This window comes from Haliaeetus leucocephalus, unplaced genomic scaffold, assembly GCF_000737465.1.
Source record: "Haliaeetus leucocephalus isolate CR32 unplaced genomic scaffold, Haliaeetus_leucocephalus-4.0 Scaffold897, whole genome shotgun sequence".
Classification (NCBI taxonomy): Eukaryota; Metazoa; Chordata; class Aves; order Accipitriformes; family Accipitridae; genus Haliaeetus; species Haliaeetus leucocephalus.
Window position 1 is genome coordinate 974080 of NW_010973333.1, and position 24316 is coordinate 998395.

At 46.8% G+C, this 24316-nt stretch overlaps 1 protein-coding gene across 1 annotated transcript in view; it reads left to right on the top strand.

The window, feature by feature from the left end:
* Positions 1–1687: 1687 nt before the first annotated feature.
* Positions 1688–24316, top strand: part of DHRS12 (dehydrogenase/reductase (SDR family) member 12) — a 61800-nt gene continuing 39171 nt past the window's right edge. Inside the window, exons 1-5 of the mRNA XM_010583430.1 lie at positions 1688–1747; positions 2445–2854; positions 5583–5662; positions 6289–6479; positions 23794–24055. Of these exons, the coding sequence (XP_010581732.1) occupies positions 1688–1747; positions 2445–2854; positions 5583–5662; positions 6289–6479; positions 23794–24055 (1003 nt within the window). The remainder of the gene's footprint in view (positions 1748–2444; positions 2855–5582; positions 5663–6288; positions 6480–23793; positions 24056–24316) is intronic.

Here is a 24316-nt window from a genome sequence, read left to right on the forward strand (position 1 = left end):
AGCACAGGTGGAGAGCATCAGCGTCTTCCAGAAGTGTGTCCCTGCTCCCTTCGCTGACTATACAGAGGAGCCGGGCTCCCTGTTTAAGTGCTCAAATAAACCCCTGCTTAAGTGCAATGAATAAAATCCTTAGTCTCACCCTTTGCTTCGCTGCCAAACTTCCTCAAGCAAAACTTTCCAGGCTTCCAGCCTTGGACCTGAAGACACACTAGCAAAATTCCTCTTTTGCTCTCTGAAATTATCTTGCTTTATAGCTGCAGAATCAGCTCTATCTGGGATTTTACCCTGTTCTGCATTTGCTGCCGCCCCACATTCTGCATCTACCACCTTCCCTAGGAGTTGCTGCTACCTCTTCACGTGGAGCTGACGGCTCATGGAAGTGCCAAGCTGTCAGTGTGGGAGGCTGGGCCTCTTTTTGGATCCATTGCTTTCAGTGACGATATTTCTCACCATTTTATCAAAAAGTTCTAATAACATTTGGTGGTCTTCCCACAGTGCCGCACCCTGCAGCGGGTCTCCCTGAGCCACACAGCCCTCTCTGGGGCCTCACGTTGTGTACAAAAGACGTGACCTAAAGGGCCAAACCAGAAAAGCAAAGGCTTCAATTGCACTACATTTTCTATGTTTAAAACCTTAGTTTGGACCGAGCAGGTGTGGGGCAGGCAGCGCTGCAGGCGTGGTACAAGCTTCTCTGCTGCCTGGTGTTACCTGTGCTCTGAACAGGAGCATCCAGGGCATGAAGCAGCAGGAAAGAGCTTGGTATTTCACCCCTGTCACTCTGCTAGGCTCTGGAAAACAGGCAGTCACATAACCATGGGGTGAGTGCAGTGCATTTTCCAGCGCATGTGGCCATGCAGCAGGGAAGAGCACGGAGAGTAGAAAAACCAGCATGTGCTTGTGTTTGTGCACATGCACAGATGTTTTGCTAACCCAGCAGTGTGCAAAGTTAGCCATCAAACCCCATAATCTTCCTCCCCTTGGCTGACCCCAGCGTGGATGCCCTTTTCTTAATGCAAGACATTTAGCACCATGAATGATACTGGTGGTGAACTGCGCAAACCTGACAGCTGAAGGCAGAATTGTTCCTCCTGAGCCGGAGCTTTGTCAGCTCCCTGCTGGTGACTAACGCAGCAGGTAACCTTTTCTTTCTTTGTGGGGCCCTTCCAAAAGGATTCAAAATACACGTCAATCCTTATTAATGCTGTCACTCCTCCTGCAGAGGTGCTCTCCCTCAAACCCACTTTCTCTAATACAGAAACAAGAGCTTTCCAGAAAATGATGCCACACCTATAATTAGACCCGAGATACCAAACTGTCACCTGCTGATGGGAAGGCGACCTAGCAAATAGACCTCTGCCAGGATGACACAAGACATATAAACTAGCCAACGCTTAAGGTTATATACGTGGCAGTTTGCAAGGAGCTCTATCAACTGCGTCGATAGGAAGGGGGGGAAATTGCACGAAGAGCAAACCAAGTACTTACCACTCACTACTGATTTCTGAATAAATGAATATTCATTTATTTTTTTCCAAAATAAAAGACTTCGCAAAAGAAACTTCTTTTTTTTTAGCTGCAGTACAGTCACAGATATGTGGGGTCCTTTGCTTCCCCCTGCTGACACCCTGAAACGGCGCAGGGTGGGCTGTGGTTCCAGCCAACCGTGGGAGTGGGGAAACTAGTGAGGATGGGCTCCGCCGGCGAGCGCTCCCGCATCCCACAGCTCCCACGGTGCTGCTGCCGAGAGGTGGGCGAGCGGCCGGCTGGGAGGAATAGAAGCCAGCGAGCCCCCGCTGCACCCCACTGCTCACGGGCAGGGTCCCCGGGAGCTGAGCGCGGCTCCGGGGTCCCACCGGAGACGACTCTCCCAGCCGGCTGTCGCTGAAGGCTGGATTTTGCGGTTCCTCTGCCCGGTCTCCCACGGGCGCAGGTGAACGGATTCGGCACCCACCGCACTCTCAGGTAAGAGGGATTTGCTGGGAAGCGGGCGATGTGCCGGGATAAAAGCCAGTGTGGGGCTTTGTGGTTCGTTAGGAAGAAATCGGCTCTGGAAGAGGACTTTGCTCTGACTATTTTAGAAAGATAAAAAGAAACCATTCCCTCTAGCAGTCTTTACAGAAGACACCTTGCTCCGGAGGGGCTTGCTGGCCCACGTGCACCCACCGTGTCCCAGCAGAACCCCCCAGCAGTCGCTGAGTGGGAACCAGGGTCTTAGGAAGCCCCAGCGACTCTGCCTGTTGTGTTCCCCAGTGCAGAGTGGGGCACCTGAAGCTGGGAGAGGGCAGAGCTCGGTCTGAACGCCGTGGGACAAGCGTGGAGGTGGCTCTTGTTTGGGCCGACGGGTGGTGGGACCAGCGTGAAGCTGCCTTTCGGCTTCGCCGTGGGTCAGGGATGCGCCAGCCAGTCGGTGCTCCTCTTTTGACTCGTGTTACTTAAACATTTAGGGCGAGAATAACAACCAGAAAAATAGTTCAAAGCTAAAACTGGCTGAAATACAGCAAAGGAACTGGGATGGAGGGTCTGTGCTGCAGAGATTTATCACTGCTGCTTGCCAGGGACAGGGAACTGAGTTACAGCAGAAGTCAGCCGTGCGGGACACGGCACGAGTGCCAGGCGGGCAGCAGCCAGCACGCTGGGGCAAACCTGGCCACCGGCCGCTGGCCGAGGGGGCACGGGGGCCGCTGGCCGAGGGGGCACGGGACGGGGACCTGCCGGACAGGCTGGGGGAGGCACGGGGATGCTGGGGCTCTGCTGGGGCTGGGTTGCAACCCGCCACCCCGAAAAGTGGCTGCGTGGAGAAGCCCCAGCCTCCTGCGAGGGGCTCAGAAACTCATCCCCCACCTCGCTGGCCCTTGTAACCCAAGAGCAGGTCCCTTCACCTTGGGGAAATGACCCCAGGGGAGGACTAATGGGAGGAGGTCCAGAAGTTGGCTTTCGTCTTTAACTTTTTTTTCTAGTGGTGGCTGAGTTTTCCATTTCGCCTGTGACTTTCCCAACTCACCAGCAAACCGGGAGCGGGCACTGTGCGGCAGGACATCTGCCCTGCCTTTGCATGCCACCGCTTGCCGTTTCCTACGAGTTTCAGCGATCGTTTCCCTGTTTCAGCTGGGGAACAAAACTGTTCCCCAGCTGCCTGGCTGCTGAATTGCACTTTAGCACCCTCACGTATTGGCACACAGGAAATTATTGATCTTTAACACCCACAGCAGCTTCTGCAGAATCACCAAAGGGCTGGGGGAAAGGGGCAACACCTATTTAGCCAGCAAACATAATGACTTCTCTGAGGGATTTGCCAGTCCTGTAGGAGTCAAAGCCAATATCTGAGGAAGGACTGAAACCATCACCTGGTGGTGATGTGTGTTGTGTCCTTGTGTGAACACGTTTTGTATGCAGCCATCATGAATTTGCTTTCTTCATCTCACCTGTTAAAACTGCACACACAGAGCTCTGATTCACAGTCATTTCTGGGCTCCATCACTAGATGGTGACATGCTCCCAGATACTGAGTCCTCCTTCAGTTTGTCTTTTTTCCGTTAGTGTAAAATAACAGTAAATTTAGACAAAACATATGTTTTTACCCTCTGCTTATGGAAATACAGCTTTTCCAGCCACACGCAATTCCGCTCAAGAGAATTTGGTATTCAACCAATTTTTAACATGGCATTAGTTTTGTTAACATGGTTTCTGTAAGAATTACTGCTGTAAAAGTAATTCTAGTTGTGAACATTTATATAAAGACTAATATTACTGATCTCTGCATAATTTAGAACATATATGTCAGCAGCCAACACCATACTCAAAACGAATGCCTGTTTGTGCACTTTCTAGGAACAAATCTGCACCAAAAGTTTTCAAGTTTAAAATGAATGCGTCATTTGGTTGTGGAAACTGCCAGTTTCCCTTCCTCCTTCCTGTTTTCCCTGAGCATGCAACAGTGCTCATTTCCTTCCCTAAAATATTTGTCAATAGTTGCAGCCCAAAGGCTGCAGAGTATTTGCTCTTCTGAAGAATGTTTGGTGGCCGGGAGAAGGAGCATGCACTCCCCAGAGGTCAGGCACTCCTATGGAATCCATTCCAGTCCATCGTTCAGTACTGATGGAGATATCCACTGGGATTTGCAAGGCTTATTACAGCAGTACCACCCATCAAATGAGGCTTGTGGCATAGTATGAAGATGAGGGCTGGAGAAGGAGAGCTAAAATTCATGAGACACCTGATGTGATGATGCACACTAGAAACCTAGAGATATGTATGTTGGTGGATGGCTGCTACATGCAAGTGTCTCAGCATGGGTTACTGACACGGAGAGATGTCTGCAAAAGCCTCAGTCCCTGCTACTTGCTTGGCTGCTCACCAACAGGTAAAGCCAATCCTGCCTCTATTCCTGCCATCACTGCCAGGAAATAGAAACTGCAACGCCAACGTGCAAGGAGCAAACCCCATCCCATTCCTAATGGCAGCAGAGGGTCCTGTGCTGCTGCAGCTGATGGGTCTCTGGGCTTGCAGGAGAAAGCAGGCTCCCAGGAGACAGCCAGATGTGCTCAGCCACATCTGGTAGGGCTTGGACAGGCTATGGAGGGGATACGGCCACATGTCGGCTGGGTGGTACAAGTCTGTCTTTATTTTCAAGATGTGCCTGGGGCCCTGTGGTCCCTAGTAGGCTCTGGGGCAGGCTGGGCTCAGCATTGCATGATGAGAAATCCCACTGGGGTGGGTTTCATGTCAGCTTAGAACAGAATGAGGCTAAGCTTAAAATATTGCCCGTCAGTCATCAGGAAATTTAAAGAGGTTAATTTGAGGGGTGTGCAGAAAGGCAGCTCGCCCTGTCGCAGCCTTCTCCGCACACACCTTCAGCTGTCGCCCAGCTGTGTCGGTGGTAGACCTGTGGTGACCCTGGCCTGAGGCTTGGACGGTGTGTGTGTCTGTGAGCTTTCCACACTTCCATTGATGCTGGATGCTACTGAACTGTCTGGTGCTGTCTGACACCCAGGCCTTGGATGCCTAGCTGTTTGCTCATCCCTCACCCCACCTTGTAAAAATTCTTCTTTACAAAGAGCTACTTTCTAATCCAGCTACTATTTTATCAAAGGCATCTTGTTCTGGGCTCCCTGTGGTTTGCAGTTTTTATTCTACTTTCCTCTTCAGAATCTTCCTCGATCTTACAACTATTTTTATCCTCTCTCCTCCCCTTTAATTCATTTTCGCTCACTAAATAATTTTTGCAGAGGTTTGTGTAGTGAACCTTACCCATTTCACTGCGTTTTCTCGTAACAGTTAAATACACTTCATCCTGCCCCAGCTCCAATCAAAGTCAAGATAGAACCTTTCATAGTTTTCAGGAAGACAGCATTCATACTTCTCCCCCAGCCTTCCTGTGACCCCAAAGCTCTAGCATCACCAGCGGGCAAGCCCAAAGCCCAAAGCTTACCTGACTCTGTGTATGCCATGCTGCTGGCTGGATTTCTGGATGCTTTGAGTTCTTTGAGGGCAGGGAAAGCCTGACAAAGTGTGTGAGTGACTCTGAGTCAAGGTATTTAGTAAGTTCACTTTCCATAACCATATTCATTTCTGTATCTCTACAGACACCCCAAAAGCTTCTTCACAATGACTGCCGGCCTGGAGAAAGCCTGCCACCGGTGCATATCTAAAATTGCCAGCAATGGTAAGGCAGTTCTGGTGGTAATCACCTTCTGTATTTAAGCAGCCCTGTCGCTAAGCCAAGTACATAAGGGAATTAAGACGATACCAAGTCCTACCTGATTCTTCCACTGAAGTTTCCTTTTCTTCCCTCCTTTCTGAGGTATTTCCTTTCCTAGGCAATTTTGGGCGCTGATGGAGCACACAATAGTAACTCTACCCTGACAGAACCTGCCTGCCTCAGTATTGGGATTAGAGCAGACCAGTGTAAAATTTCAAACAAATACAAACACCGCTAAGTACCTAAATATGGGCTGCAGCAGACAACCTAAGCAATATAGTGTGTTTGTCTCCTGGTTCAGGTTTTACCTTACATGTAGTCCAGCAGAAATACCTGCAGGGAAAAACCACCTGGTAAAGAGCAGCTCGGCCAGCCTGGGACTGAGCCCCCCCAGGAGCAATTCCTGCAAAGCAAAACTGCTGCCAGCCTGCGTGCTGACGCGGGGACACGAGGCCAGGGACAGAACATGGTCAGGAATAGCCCCCTTTTCACCCAGAGACATTTGGAGCAGGGTCTTCTTCCCTCCGCTTGCCCGGCCCCTGGCACGAGGGTGCGGGTAGCCCTCGTAATCGGCCACGTGTTGTGGGTAGGAAGCATCAGTGATCCGAACGGAGGTCTTTCGCGGGACAGCCTGGCCTCACTCGGGCTTTCAAACAACCGGTTCGTCCCAGCCAGGGTGGAGGACGCGGAGGGGTGTAAGGAGGTTACACCTGCTGCTCTCCGAGGAGCAAGGCGGCAGAAAGCTGACCGGGGCTGGGGGCCGTACAAGCTGTGTGGAGAGGTACGGGGGAAATAGGCTTCAGGGGTGGGTTTTTGTAAAAGACCAGGGAAGCAGCATGGCTGGCAGGAGGTTAAAATCCAAGCAGCTTCCTCCCGCTGACCGCATCTCCTTTTCACTCCGAGCTGCAAGTGCCTTTTGCTTTCACTTCTAGGCAGTAGCAATTTCTAATTCCACTCAAATATGAGAAGAAAACCCCTTGACCACTCACCGTAATTGATACTTCACACACACTAATTGCTGCATTTGCCAGTCTAGGGCTGTTACCTTGGGGTCTTTTATATTCCTGCTTTCGGCTTCACTTGAAAAGCTCTCAAAGTTCAGAACGAACTTTTATTAATGATTAAGCCCCTTAACTGCTTGCTGCCTTGCAACCCTTCAGAGAAAACCAAGCCAGGGGGACAGACAGCCCTGCCCTGGGTTCAGACCAGGCCCACCCACAGGAACCTGGCACAGGCGGGGAAGAGAGGACATTTTCTGGCCCCCTTGTTTGGGCTCATCGTCGCCCCGGGGAAAGGAGGGCTGGGGAGTGATGAACGGGGCGCGGAGCACGCATTCATTACACCCCGACGAGGTGCCCTCATTACACCCCGACGAGCTCCGGGGAGCAGGACCGGGCTGGCGTGGGTTCCCTCCACCCCACAGGGGGGATTTGGGCCCGTGGGTGAGTATCACAACAAAAAAAGGCAAAAGTGGTATTTTCTCTGATTTTTGTTCCTACCGGTTACAAGCAAAATGTCACTGTTCCCTGTTGGTATTAAATTGCCTCTGGGACTTTAATGACGACAGAGAAAATAAATGATCTTTCCGAAATTTTTTTGAAAGAAAGGGGGTAGTTCTGATCTCATCTATGCTCTCTTACACCAGGAGCACCCTATGGGGTACCCACAAAGTTACCCATGTGTAAGTCAACTCAGAAATACCGTTCCAGGAAACTCATTATCTTTAGGTTTTCATTACATTTGAGTTCAAAATCAACTCAGCTTTTGCTATGGATCAGCTAGTGCATCCAAAATTGATTTTCTGTTCATTAAAATGCAAACCCTCCTGAAGTGCAGTGACACTTAATTTCACTTTTTCTCATCATCCTGTGTATATTTTTCAAAGATCATTTCAGCACAGCCCCACATTTGTACCTATGGTCTCCTGATATTGAAATGACTCCAAAAAGTCAACCTACCTGTGCAGCATCATTTAAATTCTTTTCATTCTTGGTACAGCAATTTAAGTTCAGAACATTAGGGCAGTCTTTAACTAACTGACAAAAAAAAAACCAAGAAGGCTAATCCACTACTCTGGGTCTATTGCAAAGCAAACTGGTGGCTCTTTATGTAATGCCTAAATCTTGTTTTAAAAGTACATCTGGAAATTAATCACAAGGGGCCAAATCCAGAACCTAGACCATGGCATAATTGTAGTTCAGTAGCTAGAGGCATGGCATAAAATTCAGACAAGCCACTCTGCAATATTGCCTAACCCTGAAAGCACGTACATCTGTATCTACATCCTCCCCAATCTGAAGGTTCCCAGATTACTGGCACCTCCTTATTCCACACCATGTCTGATGACAGCAGCATTGCTGCTGCCAGTGCTGGAACCCGGAACTTAAATTTTAGGTGGTGTGATGCTGGCATAGCTTATCTGGGTACTAAGGTACTATTTCACAGTAACACAACCTTGTCTAAGCAAACAGTGATGGCGTGCAGCAAACAGCTGGTGGCCCTGAGCTTGGATTTGGTCTGCACGTCAGTTTTATCACATTTCCCCTGCCTCCTATGGACGCTTTGCACTGGGGCTGGAGACCTCCGTGGGAACAGCTGCTCCTTACACCGAATCCTCCAGCTGCTGACTATCTAGTTTGGTCCAGGGATTAAATCACCCTAGGGGTGGGATTCCTGCCATTCATCCCCAGAGGCTATTCCATCTCCTTGCTGTGGCACTTAGCCTCATGGACAGAGCAATCTTCATTTCTGCTCAAGTTTATCTCAAGTCTCTACCTTCGTAGCTCTATGGATCCTTCAGAGGTTCTTTTTTGAGTGCTCAAACCTTGCTGTTATTTTCTCTCACTTGGCCATTGGCTAGCCAAGCTGAATAGATTTAATTCTTTTCCTTCAAAGTTAGTTCATTCAAGCCTTTTCTGCATATCCCATCTGATGTAGTGACACTTTCCTGTCACTCAAAAGCCCAGAAAGACATGCGGTATCCACAGCTACCAAACCCATGGGCAGACTCATCCCTGGTCTGTAAAATGCACGACCTTTTGGGAGCTGCTTCCCCACAGAGATCCACTGAGACTTGCTTTGCCACTGCAGCATCCACACACACCGCATCCTTTCTTTTCTCCAAGTCCCTATCAATACTGCAGGGGATGCCTGCAGATACTGTGAAGAAATAAAACATGGATGAAAATATCCACTCCCCATCCGCACTCCAGCCTGTTACACCACCAGCGTCCGTGCTGCTGTACAGCCCACCGTGACACTGCTTGCTAAACTACTGCGCTATCACCTGCATCTGCCTCAGGGCACGATCAGTCCTCGGGCCAGGGCAGCTGACCCGAATTTGCTCCCATCCAGACTGCTGGGAGTCAGCCCCCTTCAGAGCAGCGTTCCCACGGGGCATCCGAAGGGAGTACCGTGAGTTTACACCCGGAGTTTTGCTCCTCAGCTTGCTCACGCAGATAAATCCTGGGGTAACTGCTGAATTTGTTTGGAAGCTGGTAGCATCTCATTTGAGAAAAAAAAAAAAATCCTTTTTTATCAGGAGCCTGACAGGCTGTAGAACAAACAGCATTTGGGAGTGATGTTAATGTACACAACACTTCATTTATTCCTGTATTTATTATCAGAGAGCTTGTCACACACTCTACTGAGTAGGTTGCACTACAGCTGTATTAGCGTACTACCTAAGAAGAGTGGGTAGGTTGAAATTTATACTCATAAATCACTTCTGAAAATCCCGAGAGGACTCGTCTTACCTGAAAAGAAAGAAACTTTTTTCTATCTTCAAAGTAAACAGGGACAGCCTGAGCTCATCTGAAACTTCCAAGTGCTTGGAAAAATCATGGCAGCAAAATCAAGTCTGACGAGCCCACAGGTGAATTGGTGTCATGTCCAATACTGCCTCCAGATCCGTCCCACACGCCAGAGGACAACTCAGCTGCTGTGTGCCCTGAGGCCAGGCAGATAACTGGGGACGGGAATAAGGGAGCAGCAGAGGGAGGGGAGGAGAGCTGCAGTGCAGGGGCATGGCTATGGAGGATGTAATGGCTCAGGCGTCAGAAGAGAGACCATGACGTACAGCCATAATGTTAACGGTGATTTCGAGTTTGCTTACTTCCGTGGGGAGACCCTGGCAGGAGTAACTCAGCTAAATAACAGATTTATATCAACGGGCCATCCTGCTGGGCTGGACACACAAAATCTGCACCCGCTGATCTGACTTTTGTGCCCACAGATATCAAGGAATATGCCAGATATACAGCCTCTTGCTCTCTTCCTCTGTTGTGATCCCAGACACGAGCTCTTCTCTTCACCCATTTCCCGGCATGTCAGGACTCGCTCACTAATGCCTCCCAAAGCAGGACTTTACCAGTGCCCCACCACATGCCGCCCTGGCAGTACAGAGCATGGGGCTCTCCTGCCCGCTGCCCTGACACCAGCTTCACGGAGGAGATGTCCTTCTGAGCCATGCCTGGAAACACTTCCCTCACCCTCTCGTGGTTTTGGAGACTAACAGCCCTTTTTTGCTACTTTTGCTAGAAATGGGTCCAGGGGCTTCTCTGACCAGCCTGTGAGGTGATATCACCGGCTTAAAAATATCACAAGCCCCACATGTGAAACTGCACAGATCGCAGCGTCCTCTCTGCAGAGCTGTGCTACCCTGCGGCAAATACCATTTTCTTGAGTAATTTGTCTTTGGACCAGAACGGGGCAGCACAACCCAGACAAATCCAGGCAGAGAGTGCATGTGTCCCGACTGAGCGGCATTTCTGTGAAAACCCCACACGTTTTGGGGAAAACAGTCTTTAGTGCTGCTAGCGGCATTGAGAGCGGCTGCAGAGCCCTGCCAGTTGTGTAGTCAATTGTTGAGAGTCTCACTTTGTTAAACATGGATCTGGAAGCCTTCCCAGACTATGCATCTGCCCCTCCAATTCAAGACCTAAGAGGCTGTAGCTGAATGGGGAGATAATGAGTAAATACATTCCCAGCGACTGCTTTGGGAGGGGAATTAATGAACCATTATCTTTTTCTCTTGAGCTCCGAGTGGTCCCTACCTCCCATTTCTCCCCTCCAAAATCAAGCTATTGGGTAGATGCTAGACACAAGCAAACACGGACACCTGTGTGCCAGATGCACAGCCCCACGTATACACGGGGCCCCCCCGGAGCCTTTTACAGAGCTTACCGCAGCGACCCTCCCCGGGGGTCAGACAGACCGTGTGCTGCAGGATTAAGGAACGACATGATGCCTTCTCCTGCCAGGCTCCTGAGTACTTGCCCACGCAGCGAGGGCAGAAACAGGAGTTGGCTATGAGGGGTGATGCTGCTCTGGGAGCTGAGCGGCGATGACGGGACTTCTGGCAACGCCGGGCAGTCGCTGCAACTCCTGCAGACCCGAACTGCACTCATTTGGATACCAGATAAATGAGTTGCCCAGGCTGTGGGTACTATTTGCAGGTGATGTTCGTGGGTGTGTTGGAAGCCTAACTCAGCTACAATAACATAACACCCAAATGTGAAAATAATAGTCTAGATAATGTAACAGCAAGAGGACTTAGCATGAGACGTGACATGTGGTGAAAAGGGAGGCTCTAGGCTGAGTTGTTCTAATGAGAGGCTGTCAGCATTTGAAAGAGCTTAGTCAAGTGTAGGACACTATTCAAGCAGAGGAAGAATTTCTGTACTGTGCAGCATTCAAGAGATAGGAGATCCTGAGCAAAAATGTGTGTGTGTGAGAGACCGGCAGACCGGGAGAGGAGGAGGGGTGGCACAAAGGAACAGAAGTGCTTTCTTCAGCTCAAAATATCTTCAGTCTCTACCAATTCATAGAGATAACAAACATGCTACTTCTGAGAAAGAAGGATGTCTCTCAAGCGCTGAAGTGTAAGATCCTCGTTCTCTGCGGAGAAAACACGAGCAGTGCGTGGGGGATGGTGAGTTCCCATGAAAAGTGTCTGTGAGTCAGAAAGCCTGGTGGATCTGCTCTGAATTTTGATGCCGCTCCTATGTCCTCTGTCTCAGTTTCTCCTTCCGTAAAATGGAGGCAACGATGTTTCCCATTTTCTCTAGGGCACCCTGAGGGTGACGTTTGGGCAGTGCTGCAGAGTTTCCCGGAGTGGCACGGTACGCGGGGTGCTGGCAGTGTCCCCGCTCCTGCGCGGCGAGGAGGATGCCATTCGCCTTGCAGAGGTTGCAGTTCTCTGGCACGGGGAACCGCATGACACAGTTTGCCTGGGGAAAGGCTGGTCCCAAACCAACCCTGAATGCCTGCTTTTTTTCGTAAGCCTCCAAGGAGACATCCTACTCCTTTTCTTATCCATGCCCTTCTCAGCCCCTCTGCAATCTCTGCCCACCTCCGCTTACCGCCCTTTTGCCTCCTTAGGCACCTACTTGCAGATTGAGCCATTTGCAGGGCTCTACAGGGATGCTCACCACAGAATGTCCTCATTATGTTTTACTCTCATTTTGCAGGGCAGCGTTTCACTTTAATATTGCCAAGTGTTCATGATTAGGCACAGAGGTGACAGCTCTTCTAAGACAGGCTGCTCACACTGTTCTTGACTATTGTTTCTCACTTTCTGCAAAGGTAAGCATTCATCCTCCGCAGCATCAGGCTGTGCTAGGAAAATATCAGGGCTCAGATACACCAGCAGCTCCCTGGGGAGTAACTAAGCACCTCGGATCCACTCGTCTGCAGGAATAGTCTGTGTGCACCCCCAAGAGCATCCTTCCATGTAGCTTAAGTTGATCGAGCCCAATGACAAGTCCCACTCCTTGTAGCGGGGCTGCTGCCTTTGTGTTCACGAGCCGAGCTGGGTCAGGGAGTTAGACCAGCCAGAAACTAATCACACCTGCAATAAAGACAGTTTATTTAGCTATCAGTGCAAACTAAGTGGAATGGCATTAAAGCTGCCATTTGCTTAGCAAACAGATATGGCTCATCAGTTGCCATGGATTAGCTGATGCAAAGTTACTTGTTACTGCACAGTCACCTGGCAGTGCCCCTGAAGCTGATGCAGGCTAAGGCAGCAGTGGCTAAGTCCTTGCCCTTGCAATAAGACAGCTGGAAGTAGTAGCCACAAAAGCAGTTTGTGTCTCTCATTGCTCTTCCACTGATACAAGGACTAACAATATATGAGTTGAAAAATGGAAGCTTGAGCTCTGGGAGAGTGATAAACCACTTGCTGGTCCCATCACCTCAAATGCTGCACCATAAACACCATATTCCCACCCCTTTGAGTGCACTGCATTTTTCACTACAAAACTTTATAGATAAACAGCATCTGTAAAGCATTGGATGGAATTGCTGGTCTCTAAACTTCAACCAGCCCCAATAACGCTGTCTTTCTTTTCTCATTCACAGCATGCTTTATATTTGGGCTCCTCGCTTTCCTTGCCTTACCACTGTCCATGACTTTTATAGGTAAGTTGACTACTAAAGCAATTTACAGACAGGAACTTGCCAGCACTGTATGGCAGGTTAACACATCTGGTGGGAGAAAGGAGTTGGAAAACTTAAAGTTTCCAACTGTTAAACCTCTGGGTTGGTACTTTAGCTTCAGGCAGAATCCCAGCCCACACTGCATGGCAGAGAGGAAGCACTGCTTGTATTCTGACCTTATTTGTCTTAAATACCCCTCCAGTGTGTCTTACCTCAATACAGGGCTCTGTCTGTGGGAGGAAGCTTAGAATCCGACACAAGAAGATTTCATTGATCGGGATCCCTCTGTATTAACTGCACTGTGAAAGTCTTAGAAGTGTAGGGCTGGAAGGGAAGAAGAGATGGTCTAGGCTGCTATTTCTCCACCTTTTTGAAAGTGAGAGCTGGTTTTTGGCTGATCTGTCTCTGTATAACCCCCCAAAGGCTGGATTTGTGAGTAGCATTTCAAGATCAAATATTTAAGAAAGGAAAGGAAAATCCTTTGAGCTGCAGAATTTTATACATTTTTAAACTGCATAAGGCTCTTCTTTTCCTAAGCATCACCTTTTCCTTACCATTAACATAGGGGTTTTTTATCTTTTTTTTAAACTGAGCATTTTCTAACACTTCATTGCTCCCTTTGGGTCTTTCACATCCTCCACATGGGTTGCGACCCCCACTTGAGAAACACTGGTAGAGACACCAGCCCACCTCCACCTTCAGACAGGCTTGCATGCTCACAGCATCCCTGACAGATGTCTGACTTGCCCTTGCTCAAGGAAATTCCATGGCTTCCCAAGGAGCCTATTTCAGCATTTTATTGCTCTCACAGAAAAAATATTTTTCCCCATATCCAACCTAAATCTTCTCTATGGCAAGTTAAAGAGATTACAGCCTGTCCTACCCACCGTGGTCACAAAGACAGATTGGTCATCGTCCTACTCAAGAGAACCTTTGAACTCTTTGAAGGCTGCTATTATAACCCTACTCCATCTTCTCTCTTTTTTCCAGAGATCTCAAAAACCTACTTCTTTCATTCCGACCTCACAGGTCACTGTTTCTGTAGCTTTTTTTTTTGCATTTTTGCCTCCCTCCTTTGGCCTCTGGCCAATGCAACTATTTTTTTTCCCCTAAAAAAAAAAAAAAAGACAGAACACAGGACTCCAGCTGAGACCTCAGGAATGAGCAGTGCAGAATAATTAGCTCCTCTGTCTAACATGCAGGATTCCTGTAAACACACCTCAAAATGAAAGATGCTCTCTGTGCACCAGCTCATTGGCTCCAATTTATTTTATGGTGCATTGGAAGCCCAGATGGTTTTTGGCAGTGCTGCTCCGTATCAGACATTTCTCATTTTTTATTTACATTGAAGTTTTCTCTTCTATACACAGTGTTCAGCTTTTATCGGCTGTCATCTCGTAGATTTTGGATGTTTTTTTCCAGTGTACCCAGATCACTTTGAATTTTAAGTCCTGTCCTCAAGAGGCCTTACAATCATTCCAGATGGGTGTCCTTGAGAAGTTGTTCACCTTCTGCCTCATTACTCATGAAAGATGGTGCAAATGAACTCTACATGCAGATGCTGTGGGCAAGATGCATCCCACCTAGATTGGGACTGTATGCATCTGTAACCAAGCTAAGAAGTGCCATGTGTTGCCCTTGCAGGCAGTTAAGAGAAATGGGTGTTTCTGACAGTGAAAGTCCCATACCCTCTTTTAGGTGTCTGCATGGAGATGACATGTCTTCTAAGGGAGTCGGGACACATAGCATGTTGGCATGTATAGTTGGCCAAACCCACAAAAAAAGTGTTCAGCTAAAGGTTGGTGCTGCTTCCTTTATGTGGGGCCTTCTGAGTACCAGTGATGACTGTGGTAGGATTTTGATTAGGACATCCTAATTAGGAATTAGGGAGTTCTAATGAGGGATTAAGGAGCAATTAGGAAGTAGGGAAATGGACTGAACTGTTACATCTCAACACTTAGGCTCTTATGTTTATCCATGACTTAAAATTGCTATTTATCCCTTAAGAGGATTTTAGCTTTAGCTTTTCCCCAGGCTGAATACGCCTGAGCTGTGGAACAGGGGTGGGAAGGTATAATTCAAAGTGTGGTACAGCTTGCATGCATATTGACAGCCAGCCTTCTGGAAATTAATCTAGGGCTGGAATCTGACCACTTATAAATATAATTTCCTAGGAATATTTCATAGTATCTTTAAGATCAGTGAGAAGTGGAAAGTGTACGGTAAGATATTAGCCTGGAGCTCTGGGTATCTCCTGCATCAGATACAGAGCTCTTTTTTTTCACAACTTACTGAAATTAAGAGATAATGTCACTGTAATATAGTGTTGTCAGAGGATATTGGTTTCCTGCAGCTACATATCTGCAAAGGTATTTTTAGGAAAATGAAATGTCAAGGAAAATGCAGATATTTATTATCCAAGCAAAAGCCTCTGATTTTCTGGTACCATTCTGTTACCATGATCTCAGAAAATAACTTGCTGGTGTGCATCCTGTCATTTTGGCTCTTGCTTTCTGCGGAGGAAAACTGTGAGATATTTTCAAATGTTAACAAATAAATTATAATAATATCTGTTAAAACTCATAGAAGAATAACTGGTAGCTCTGGTAATAATTATATACTAACATTATACACTTTTAAAATTTGGTAGTACTGTAAATCACAGTCTAAGTCAAGATACATGAAAAGGACTCAGCAAATATTCCAAGCTCCAGACTTGTGACATCATTTAAGCCACAAACTGCTTAGCAGCTTTCTAACTTTTACTGGTAGAGATGATCCCCTTTTTTCACTAACCACTCCAAAAATTGAGCGAGCTATGGAAGGACCTCATAGACTTTTTTTGAGAATTTTTTTTTTTAGTTTCTGGGACAGTGAAGGATGGCTCCCAATAACACAGCCTTGTACATTGTCCAGACTACCTTTATACACAGTGTTCCCCAGGGGTAGCTAAATCACATTTGAAAGCTGATGACATCGTTTTCTCAATAGGCAGTCTAAATTTTCCCCTGTTCAGATTTAACCCAGTAATACTCCTCATGCTCATATCTACACCAAATAATTCCTCAACTCTCAAGTGCTCCTGATAGTTGTCTGAAACCTATTCTCATACTCTGTACATTTATGTGGGAGCCTGTCTTGTTCTTTAGCAGTCGTTGTTAACATAACCTTATCTTGCGTTTCAGTCCTTCAGCCACTCACCATTTCTGTGAGTTTCCTCTGATTTGCTGATATGTTTTCTGGTAAAATGGTGCCCAGAAGCAATTCCTTTGAGATAAATCCTGTGCAGCACCTAGATCCTAGTGTAAAGCCCACAGTCCAGGGCCCAACGGAGGTCTGTGCTAAAGGATGGCAGCTGCAGTCATCCACCAGGAACAACTGAAAATGGCCTCAAATGTTGTGTTCTCTGCCTCCTATTAGAAGACAAGGTGGGGAGCGGGCACCAGACACCAGATTAGCCTTGCTGTACAGCAGCCCTCCTTTACTATGGGATGCACTTCAGCCATTTTCAGCTACCTGAGAAGAGCAAAGCAGCTAAAATGAGGCCAGTGCTGTATTGGCTTTCATTCCATTTCATTTCATTTCATTCCTGACCCCTCATCTCATGGATAATCGTGAGTCACAAGGACACGTGGTTAGCAGTGATCCGTTGTGGGCCATGCCACAACACTGCCCAAAACAGTGTCCTTAGAGAAGCTCATATCCTGATCACTCACAAGCGGTCTTTCCACTTGTGTCCTGAATCCCACTGCAGTGTTGCTCTCTGGTAGCCGAGAGGTAACATGTGCAAGTACCTCTGCTTCCCCAAGCCTCCCATCTCTTTTTTAGCTTTGGACACTGTGCAAGCCGTTGGACATCCTTGCTGTGTCTGATCTTGCAAATGTTGCTGGTTTATTCATTTGGACTCATGTGCTGGTCTGTGTCATGGGCAAGTTCAATTGCTCTTCACTCTAAACCACAGATAGCTCTGGCTTGCAGGGAGCATTGCACTAGAAGCACAGCTTTGATCTCTCATGGTCCATATATCCCATCATTAACAGTCAAAGGAAAACATATCTAGTGCTCATGGGAAAGAAGAGCTAGCACTGATGCTCTCCTACTAGTTTTGGTGTTCCCAAATAAATCAGGCACATGCTGTGTGTGAATTGATTGGCACATGATGTGTGTGCCTAGATTTCACTGTAACAAATATCAGTGCCCATCTGTCAAGAGTAGGTCCATAGTTCCAATTCACCCATAGTGCTGTATTTTTTAAGTTACTACTGTATTACCCCCTTTCACCTCCTCTTTTGCTGTCATATCTGCCTGCAATACTCCCCCAAAACCTACAGAGTACCACTGCCTGTCATTCAAATCCTTCCCAAGACTGACTGCTGTCATGTTACATATATGACAGGACTCCATAATAGATTTGTCTGGGAATTAGAATCATAGCTCCATGAAAAAAAATTGGCATGTTTTCTTGATTATATTTTTTTGGCCTCAAATAAAAATCTCAGTAACGCACTGGAAATAGCAACTGCCTAGGTTCCTAAACTGAAATATATTCCCCGAGATCCCTGGCCAGCTGCTTTTGTGGCAGGCTATTACAGGGCCAAGGACTTTGGAAACCCCGGCAGCTGCTTTCTGAAAATGATATAATTCGTGATGATTTCCCTGCTGCCCACTCCTGTAAATTTGGGAGTCTGAGCAGGTCTCAGTGTTACATAGTGGCAAAATGGACAAAAAATTACAGCTTTGCAATAGGGGACAAAAAGGGAGAGAGTCCAAATCCACCTAAGTCCAGCCCTTTTCAATTATGAGAAAGCTGGCAATAAATACTTAGTGTAGAAGAGTCCACTGGACTCCCCAGCCCTTACATGCAGCAGATCACAAAACACTGCCCTGTATCGTATGACTTACATCAGATCTATAGCAAGCAACCACAATTAGGAACACCTGTATTATGCTATGCAAAGAGCGCAGGAGAGGTTCAAGACATCAGCAGTGTTCTGAACCAACAGTAGCAGCAAATTTGGTGGGCAAATTGTCAAGATGAAGAGGATTACAGCTACAGAAGGCGGCAAAAATCCCAAACCAAACCACTGGTACTTCTTTCCTGATCCCTCCTGTTCAGTGTAGTTCTGAACATGGAGGCAAGACGTTCCACCTGAGAGATGTTTAGCACTAAGACCAGCACATTGCTCAGTATCCTGCATCTGGATAACCCCAATTATTCAGAGAAAAGTCAAAATTTCTCCTTGAAAACAACTTATACAACAAGAAGAAAACAGAAAATACTTTCTGTCCTCTGCAACCGATCAGTACAAGCCCTGAAACATGGGATCAATAACAATAAAATTACAGTGTAATGAACAGTTTAAAATTGACTAAAGATGCCACTGGGTTAGAGACTTGGGCAGGGGATTCATCTCAGCTAACTTTAGAAATCTGCAGCTGGCTGTCTAGATTCCTTGTATAGCCATGGAGAGAAAGAGGCACTTTCAGGGCCCAACTCATCTGACCTATTTTAAATGCCTATCTTAGGATGAGATGAATTGAATTTTACAAGTGTCTATTTCTCCCTATTGACTATAAAGAGAGTCTAGGAAACTAGTTCAGATATGGATGCCTGCATTGCAGTCATCTATATTTGGACAGATGAGTCTCACTGCCACAGACCTGTATCACAAGCTTCAGTGTCTACTGTCAGCAACATCCTTATACTGCCATACACTCCCTTCCCAAAAACTTACCCAGCTTTCTCTTTCTAGCAGTAGATTTGAGGGTTGCCAGGATCCCTGGCTCCATAACAACCAATGCTTTTAGCTCCAGCAACCCAAACAGCCTGGGAACTTGAGCTTCTGTGGTTCCCTATCAGCTGCCTGGGAAGCTAAAACGGTTCCCGGCGCTCCCACGGGCACTGGCTCCCAAGCTTTGAGGCATCTAACTCGGAACATGCCACACTCACAGGAGCTAATGAGCAGGAAAGGCTTGGGAGAATCTTATCAGAATTCCTTCTTTTCACAAACGGTTTTGATTTTCAATGAATTTTCTACTGCTGATGAAAATTTCCTGTCCAGCTCAGTCAATCATTCATTTAACAAAGACACGGTGGCTGAAGCTAATGACCTGTGTACGTGGCTCCAATCAGTAATGCCAGAACAACAGTAATGCTGTTGTTACCTTTACTCTCTCTCTTCCTTCTCCTGCCTTTTGTTTGTTCATGGCCCTCACTCCTGTAGTGGGAGATGCAAACCCCCTTTAATTCAGCCCCCATTTCGATAGACACTGGATAAAAGTCTTGGGTCTAAGCGCTGCACTTCACTTACAGCATCTTTAATTTTCACTGTACAGCTTGTTGCACTATTTGATCACTTGAGATAACAAACATTAATTTTTGCTGTTCAGGAATGAAGTTTTTGGAAGATTGCCCAGTTCAGCCACTAATTCCATTATATCTGTTGGTGGGTGGCGTGATTGGCAGCTTAAAGGTAATGTGCCTTCTGTGTGTGAAAAATATTTTGTGTGACTAGACTTTGACTTGCTAGTTAAGACATAATGATGGCTCCAGACAGCTATGTGCATGCAGTACTGAATAGAGCTACCGTGACTGAACTGTGCTTGTTCCAGCACCTAAAGCACCCGTCAGTCAAGTGAGATGCTAATGAGTTCAGCATTCAGCATTGTCCTACACATTGTGCTGTGACTTTCTCCTACATCACAGCATCTGTGCTACCATCCCTACTGAGGGAAATCATAGAATCATAGAATGGTTGGGGTTGGAAGGGACCTTAAAGATCATGTGGTTCCAACCCCCCTGCCATGGGCAGGGACACCTTCCACTAGACCAGGTTGCTCAAAGCCCCATCCAGCCTGGCCTTTAAATGACTATATAACATGGGTGCCTGTGGTAAATGGGGTCCTATTTCCACAAGCAGTCCTCCAAGCCTACCAGAGTTTTCTCCTTGGTTTTCAGACACACAGGCTGGACAAAAAGTGAAGTTACTCTCCTAGCTTTGGGAATACTATAAAACTACAGGTGTTTGTACATAGTCCTTCACAAGTTCAATTTACTCCCACTCTGACTTGGCCAGAAGCAATGACTACACAGCAGCATGGCTTCCTTCCAGAGTAAATATATCCTTGCATCACAGCAGGGCTTATTAATCTAGGCACAGCATTTTCTAACCACACTACCTGTCTTGTAGGGGACTGTGCTCACTTACATCTTCACTGAGCCAGAGCCTGGCAGCTTGACAAGTTGAGACACCCCTATATCCGTGTTACACCCTGGCCACGACAAAGCTATAACTCGGCGTTGACTCTAGGGTAAAGGATCACCCCGTTCTGACAGTCTCTTTGCAGACAGTGTTAACTGGCTGCCAGTGGGCATGAAGAGACTTGTCACAACAGACTGCAGAGCTACTTTAAGGCTTCTCAGCAGGATTAGGCAAAACTGGTTTTTTTTGCTGTCCCAATGATGTTCCTGCCGAAGGAAGGAAAAGGGGCAGATGTGAAGGAAAAGCTTTGGAATTGCAACACTGGGGCATGAAGGGCTAAAAGTAGCAAGTGCTGCTGCTGGAGAGAATGTCTGCACTGGTAGCATTGGCTGTCCTGCATAGCTAACAGGGGCAGCAGCAACCCAGCACCCAGCCTACCTTCCCAGGAGGCTGGCACCAGCAGAGCAGACGGGCTAGACCTGACAGATTGTGGCCTAATGTTCCAGTACAGGCAGCCTGTCCCTTGAAAGGGAACCTGCTAGTCTCCGTCTTGACAGCACTGCATATTGCAGCCAGCAGACGCCACAGACAGGACCTAGCTACGTTCCCCTTTGATCATGTTTCTAGCCCCTTTTCTTTGCCAGGAGAGAAAGAAGGGGGAAATAATATTTCTCTGCAGGTCTCTGCATCTCCTGCACTCTTTCACAGTGGTAACCAAACTGCAGTACAGCACTGGGATATGAATCATTCCCCCAAGGACCTTTGGTCAGTAAATAAGTAAATGGAGAAAAAAAGGAAGTGCTTAATCTTGTTATAAGGAATTTGCTATTCTATGAGTTCTACTGGCAAATGCTTAGTCATTCGATCACACCAGTGGACTTATCTGTATAATCAAAGGCTCATTTAATAATAGTTTAGAAAAGATTAGAGCACAATTGAAAGGAAATTTTCATGCTAATGAATTGAAGCCTTCATCAAAAATGTTGACTGTTTCTTAGCTATTTCTGGTTTAAAGTCAGGTTTTCTCACCCTAAATAAGATGGTAAGTGAGTCAGTTAATATTCCTGCTGATGTCAAATAATGGCTTGAATTTGGCTTCAGTTGACAGCAGGACTGCCTATTTTGCAGTCTGGCAATATATTTGGCCAGAATTTGATTGGCCTAACTTATGTGTCATCTCATAGTGCTTGATCTGTAGCCAAATACCACCTATCTCAAATCTGCCCTCTGTTATGTTCATCAGACTGCACCGACTTCACTGAGCAGTACCTTTGCTTGACCTCTGAAAGTTAAAAGGTCAGAGAATGGGTATAGGATGAAGTCTGCATGAACGCTGTCCTGTGATGGACATAATTTAATGGCAAGTCCTTCTGGCCCACATCTCTACAGATCTGCAGGCTCCTCATCAGTCTGTTTACCACCTCCAGTCTTTTAAAGGCAATGGTAACCTACAGGTGTTCACCAAGGCAACTGAACCATTCTACAGCATCTGGAGAGGCCTGCTGAATTCATGTCATGCTGCTCCATAAATGTATATTCAGCAGTTATTAACAATGTGAGCAACTGCCAGAATTTGCTTCAATCACAGCTTGGCAAGGCACTATACATAAGACTTAAATGCACTTTCCATGAACTGGTTAGATGCAGTTGAGATCCATAAATCCCCCTAGGAGGTTTCTCTGACTTCCTCAAAACCAATGCTCATCTGCCACTTAACCCCATTCCCATTGCTGAGCTCAGTGAAGCTTGAGTGCAAGCAGCTGCCTGTGTGTTGAGCTGACCTCAAAGCTAATGAGCTGCACAGAGCTTCAGGTCAAGCCACAGGTCCCCATGCAGAAACCTCAGACCCACTGGCCACATAGGTTTATCCCTCCTCTGTGTCATGAGCCTGCCTGCCTAAAATAAATGTTCACCTGAGAAGATGCTCTGCTGGTTTGAACAAGCCTACCAGTTTGAGTGCTCAGCTGGCTGTGAGACATCCAGTGGAAACACCATTTTCCTTGCCTATGTTGCTGCTGGGACTTTAATCTTCGTTTCTCACAAACTGGTACCAACATCTGGGCTAGAAAAACAGCTGGGTTTGTGAACAAAAATTTAATTATTTATACATAATTGAACAGTCTTACAGGGAAGAGCAAGAAAATCCTCTTCCCGGGATGTCCTGGATCCTCCTGCTAAGCCTTGCCTCTAGAAAACAGGCCACAGGGACTAAAATCTGAACCAGGAAGAACATATACCCAGATGGGTTTTCCTTAGCCAGTGTTCTCACCATTAATCACTGACTAATGGAGAAGGGAGAGCATAAAATGAGGGGTGCTCCTCTCTCTCATTTCAAGCAGAAAAATGGGCACAGAATATAAATCTGGGAAAGAGAATATGGCTGAGAACCCTGCTTGGACAGTACACCCCTCCACATAGCCACTTGTAAATCCACATCTTTTACCTTTCCCTCTGAATTTCATCCCTGGTTGGCCGAGGCAGGTTCCTGCTCAGTGGGTGTCTCAGAGTCCCTTTCCCAAAGACACAGCTCGCTGCAGGGAGGCTTGCACAGGAACCTCAGTACCTAAAAAGAGGAGCTCCAATTACAACAGCTAGTGCCTTGAGGACTGGGCCAAGTGTTTCAGGTGTAGCCAGGTAACACAGGTTTCACAATGTTTGGCCCAAATCCTTGTTGGGCCCAGTATATACCTCTCACATAAATCTACCCAAATTAAGAAAGTCATTTAGAGGACAGAAATTTGAAAGCTTCTCTGCACTGCAGTCAACTTACCTACATACCTTGCATGGCCAAGACTAAACTAGAAATCTTCTAAGCATTGCTGATGAGTCCTACTGCATTTCCCTGTAGACCAGACCTTCCTAACCTCATGGTATCATGGTATTCCACCTATTTCTCTGCTGGTTCTGACTGAAGGCAGGAATGGAGCAATCTGAGAAAATGACACTTCATTGAAGAAAACTTAACAGAATCATTCCAAGTATCTGAAGCAATTTATCTGGGGTTTAGGTCGAAGTCTAGATCCTTCATAATTTTATTTAAGCTGACTCACCTATATAGCCACGGAAAATAGAGTTAGGAGAGACAAATCCACCCACTACAAGGCAGGAACTACTCTACTTAAGTCATTTAGCAGTTACTCTAATCTGTTCTCAAAAGTCTCCAGCGTGGGAGCTGCTGCCATCTCCCTACACAATCTGTTCTCGTGCCTTTCCATCCTTACCATTGGCAAGTTTTTTCCAATGTCTGGCCTAAATCTCACTGGTGAATAAACTGTAGGGAAAAAATGCATTATTTTCCAGCAGGATCTGCCTCATTTGTGGCTCCTCAGCTTTCTTTTACATGATTTTCCCACAACCAATTTTAATTTGGCCCAAAGATTGGCAGTGGCCAGAAGGTGTTCAGATTTTCCGCAGCCAATTCACTTATTCCTTTTTCTCCCCCAATGCCTCCAGGTGACTCTCCTGCTGTACGACTCAACCAGGATGAGGCAGCTGCTTTCCAAATCTGTTGTGATTGATGATGATGATGACGACGAATATCCCTGGAGGCAGAATGCTCACAAGTACTACATCCATCTAACCCTCAGCCTTTTCCTCTTTCTCTGGTTCATTCTCGGGAACTACTGGGTTTTTTCTGTGTACCTGCCAAATTTCATCCCACCTTTCCATCAGCCTCAGGATTACTGTGACAAAACCCTGTACATTTTTGCTGTTGGTGTCCTTGTTATTAGCCATACTGTTCTCTTTCTCCTTATCTTTTGTAGCTGCTGCATATATTGCTTTTCCAGGCAAAGGTACTCTTCTGAGGAAGACTAAATGCCACATAAATAAAGCCCCAGATGTTTTGGAAAGAGTATACAACAAAGAACAGGCAATAATTCACCCTTGTGTACATCTTTGTTGTACTATATATATGTATGATAGCAGTCAACTGCAAGAGGAAATTGTAAAATACAGTGCCATCTGGAAATAGCTA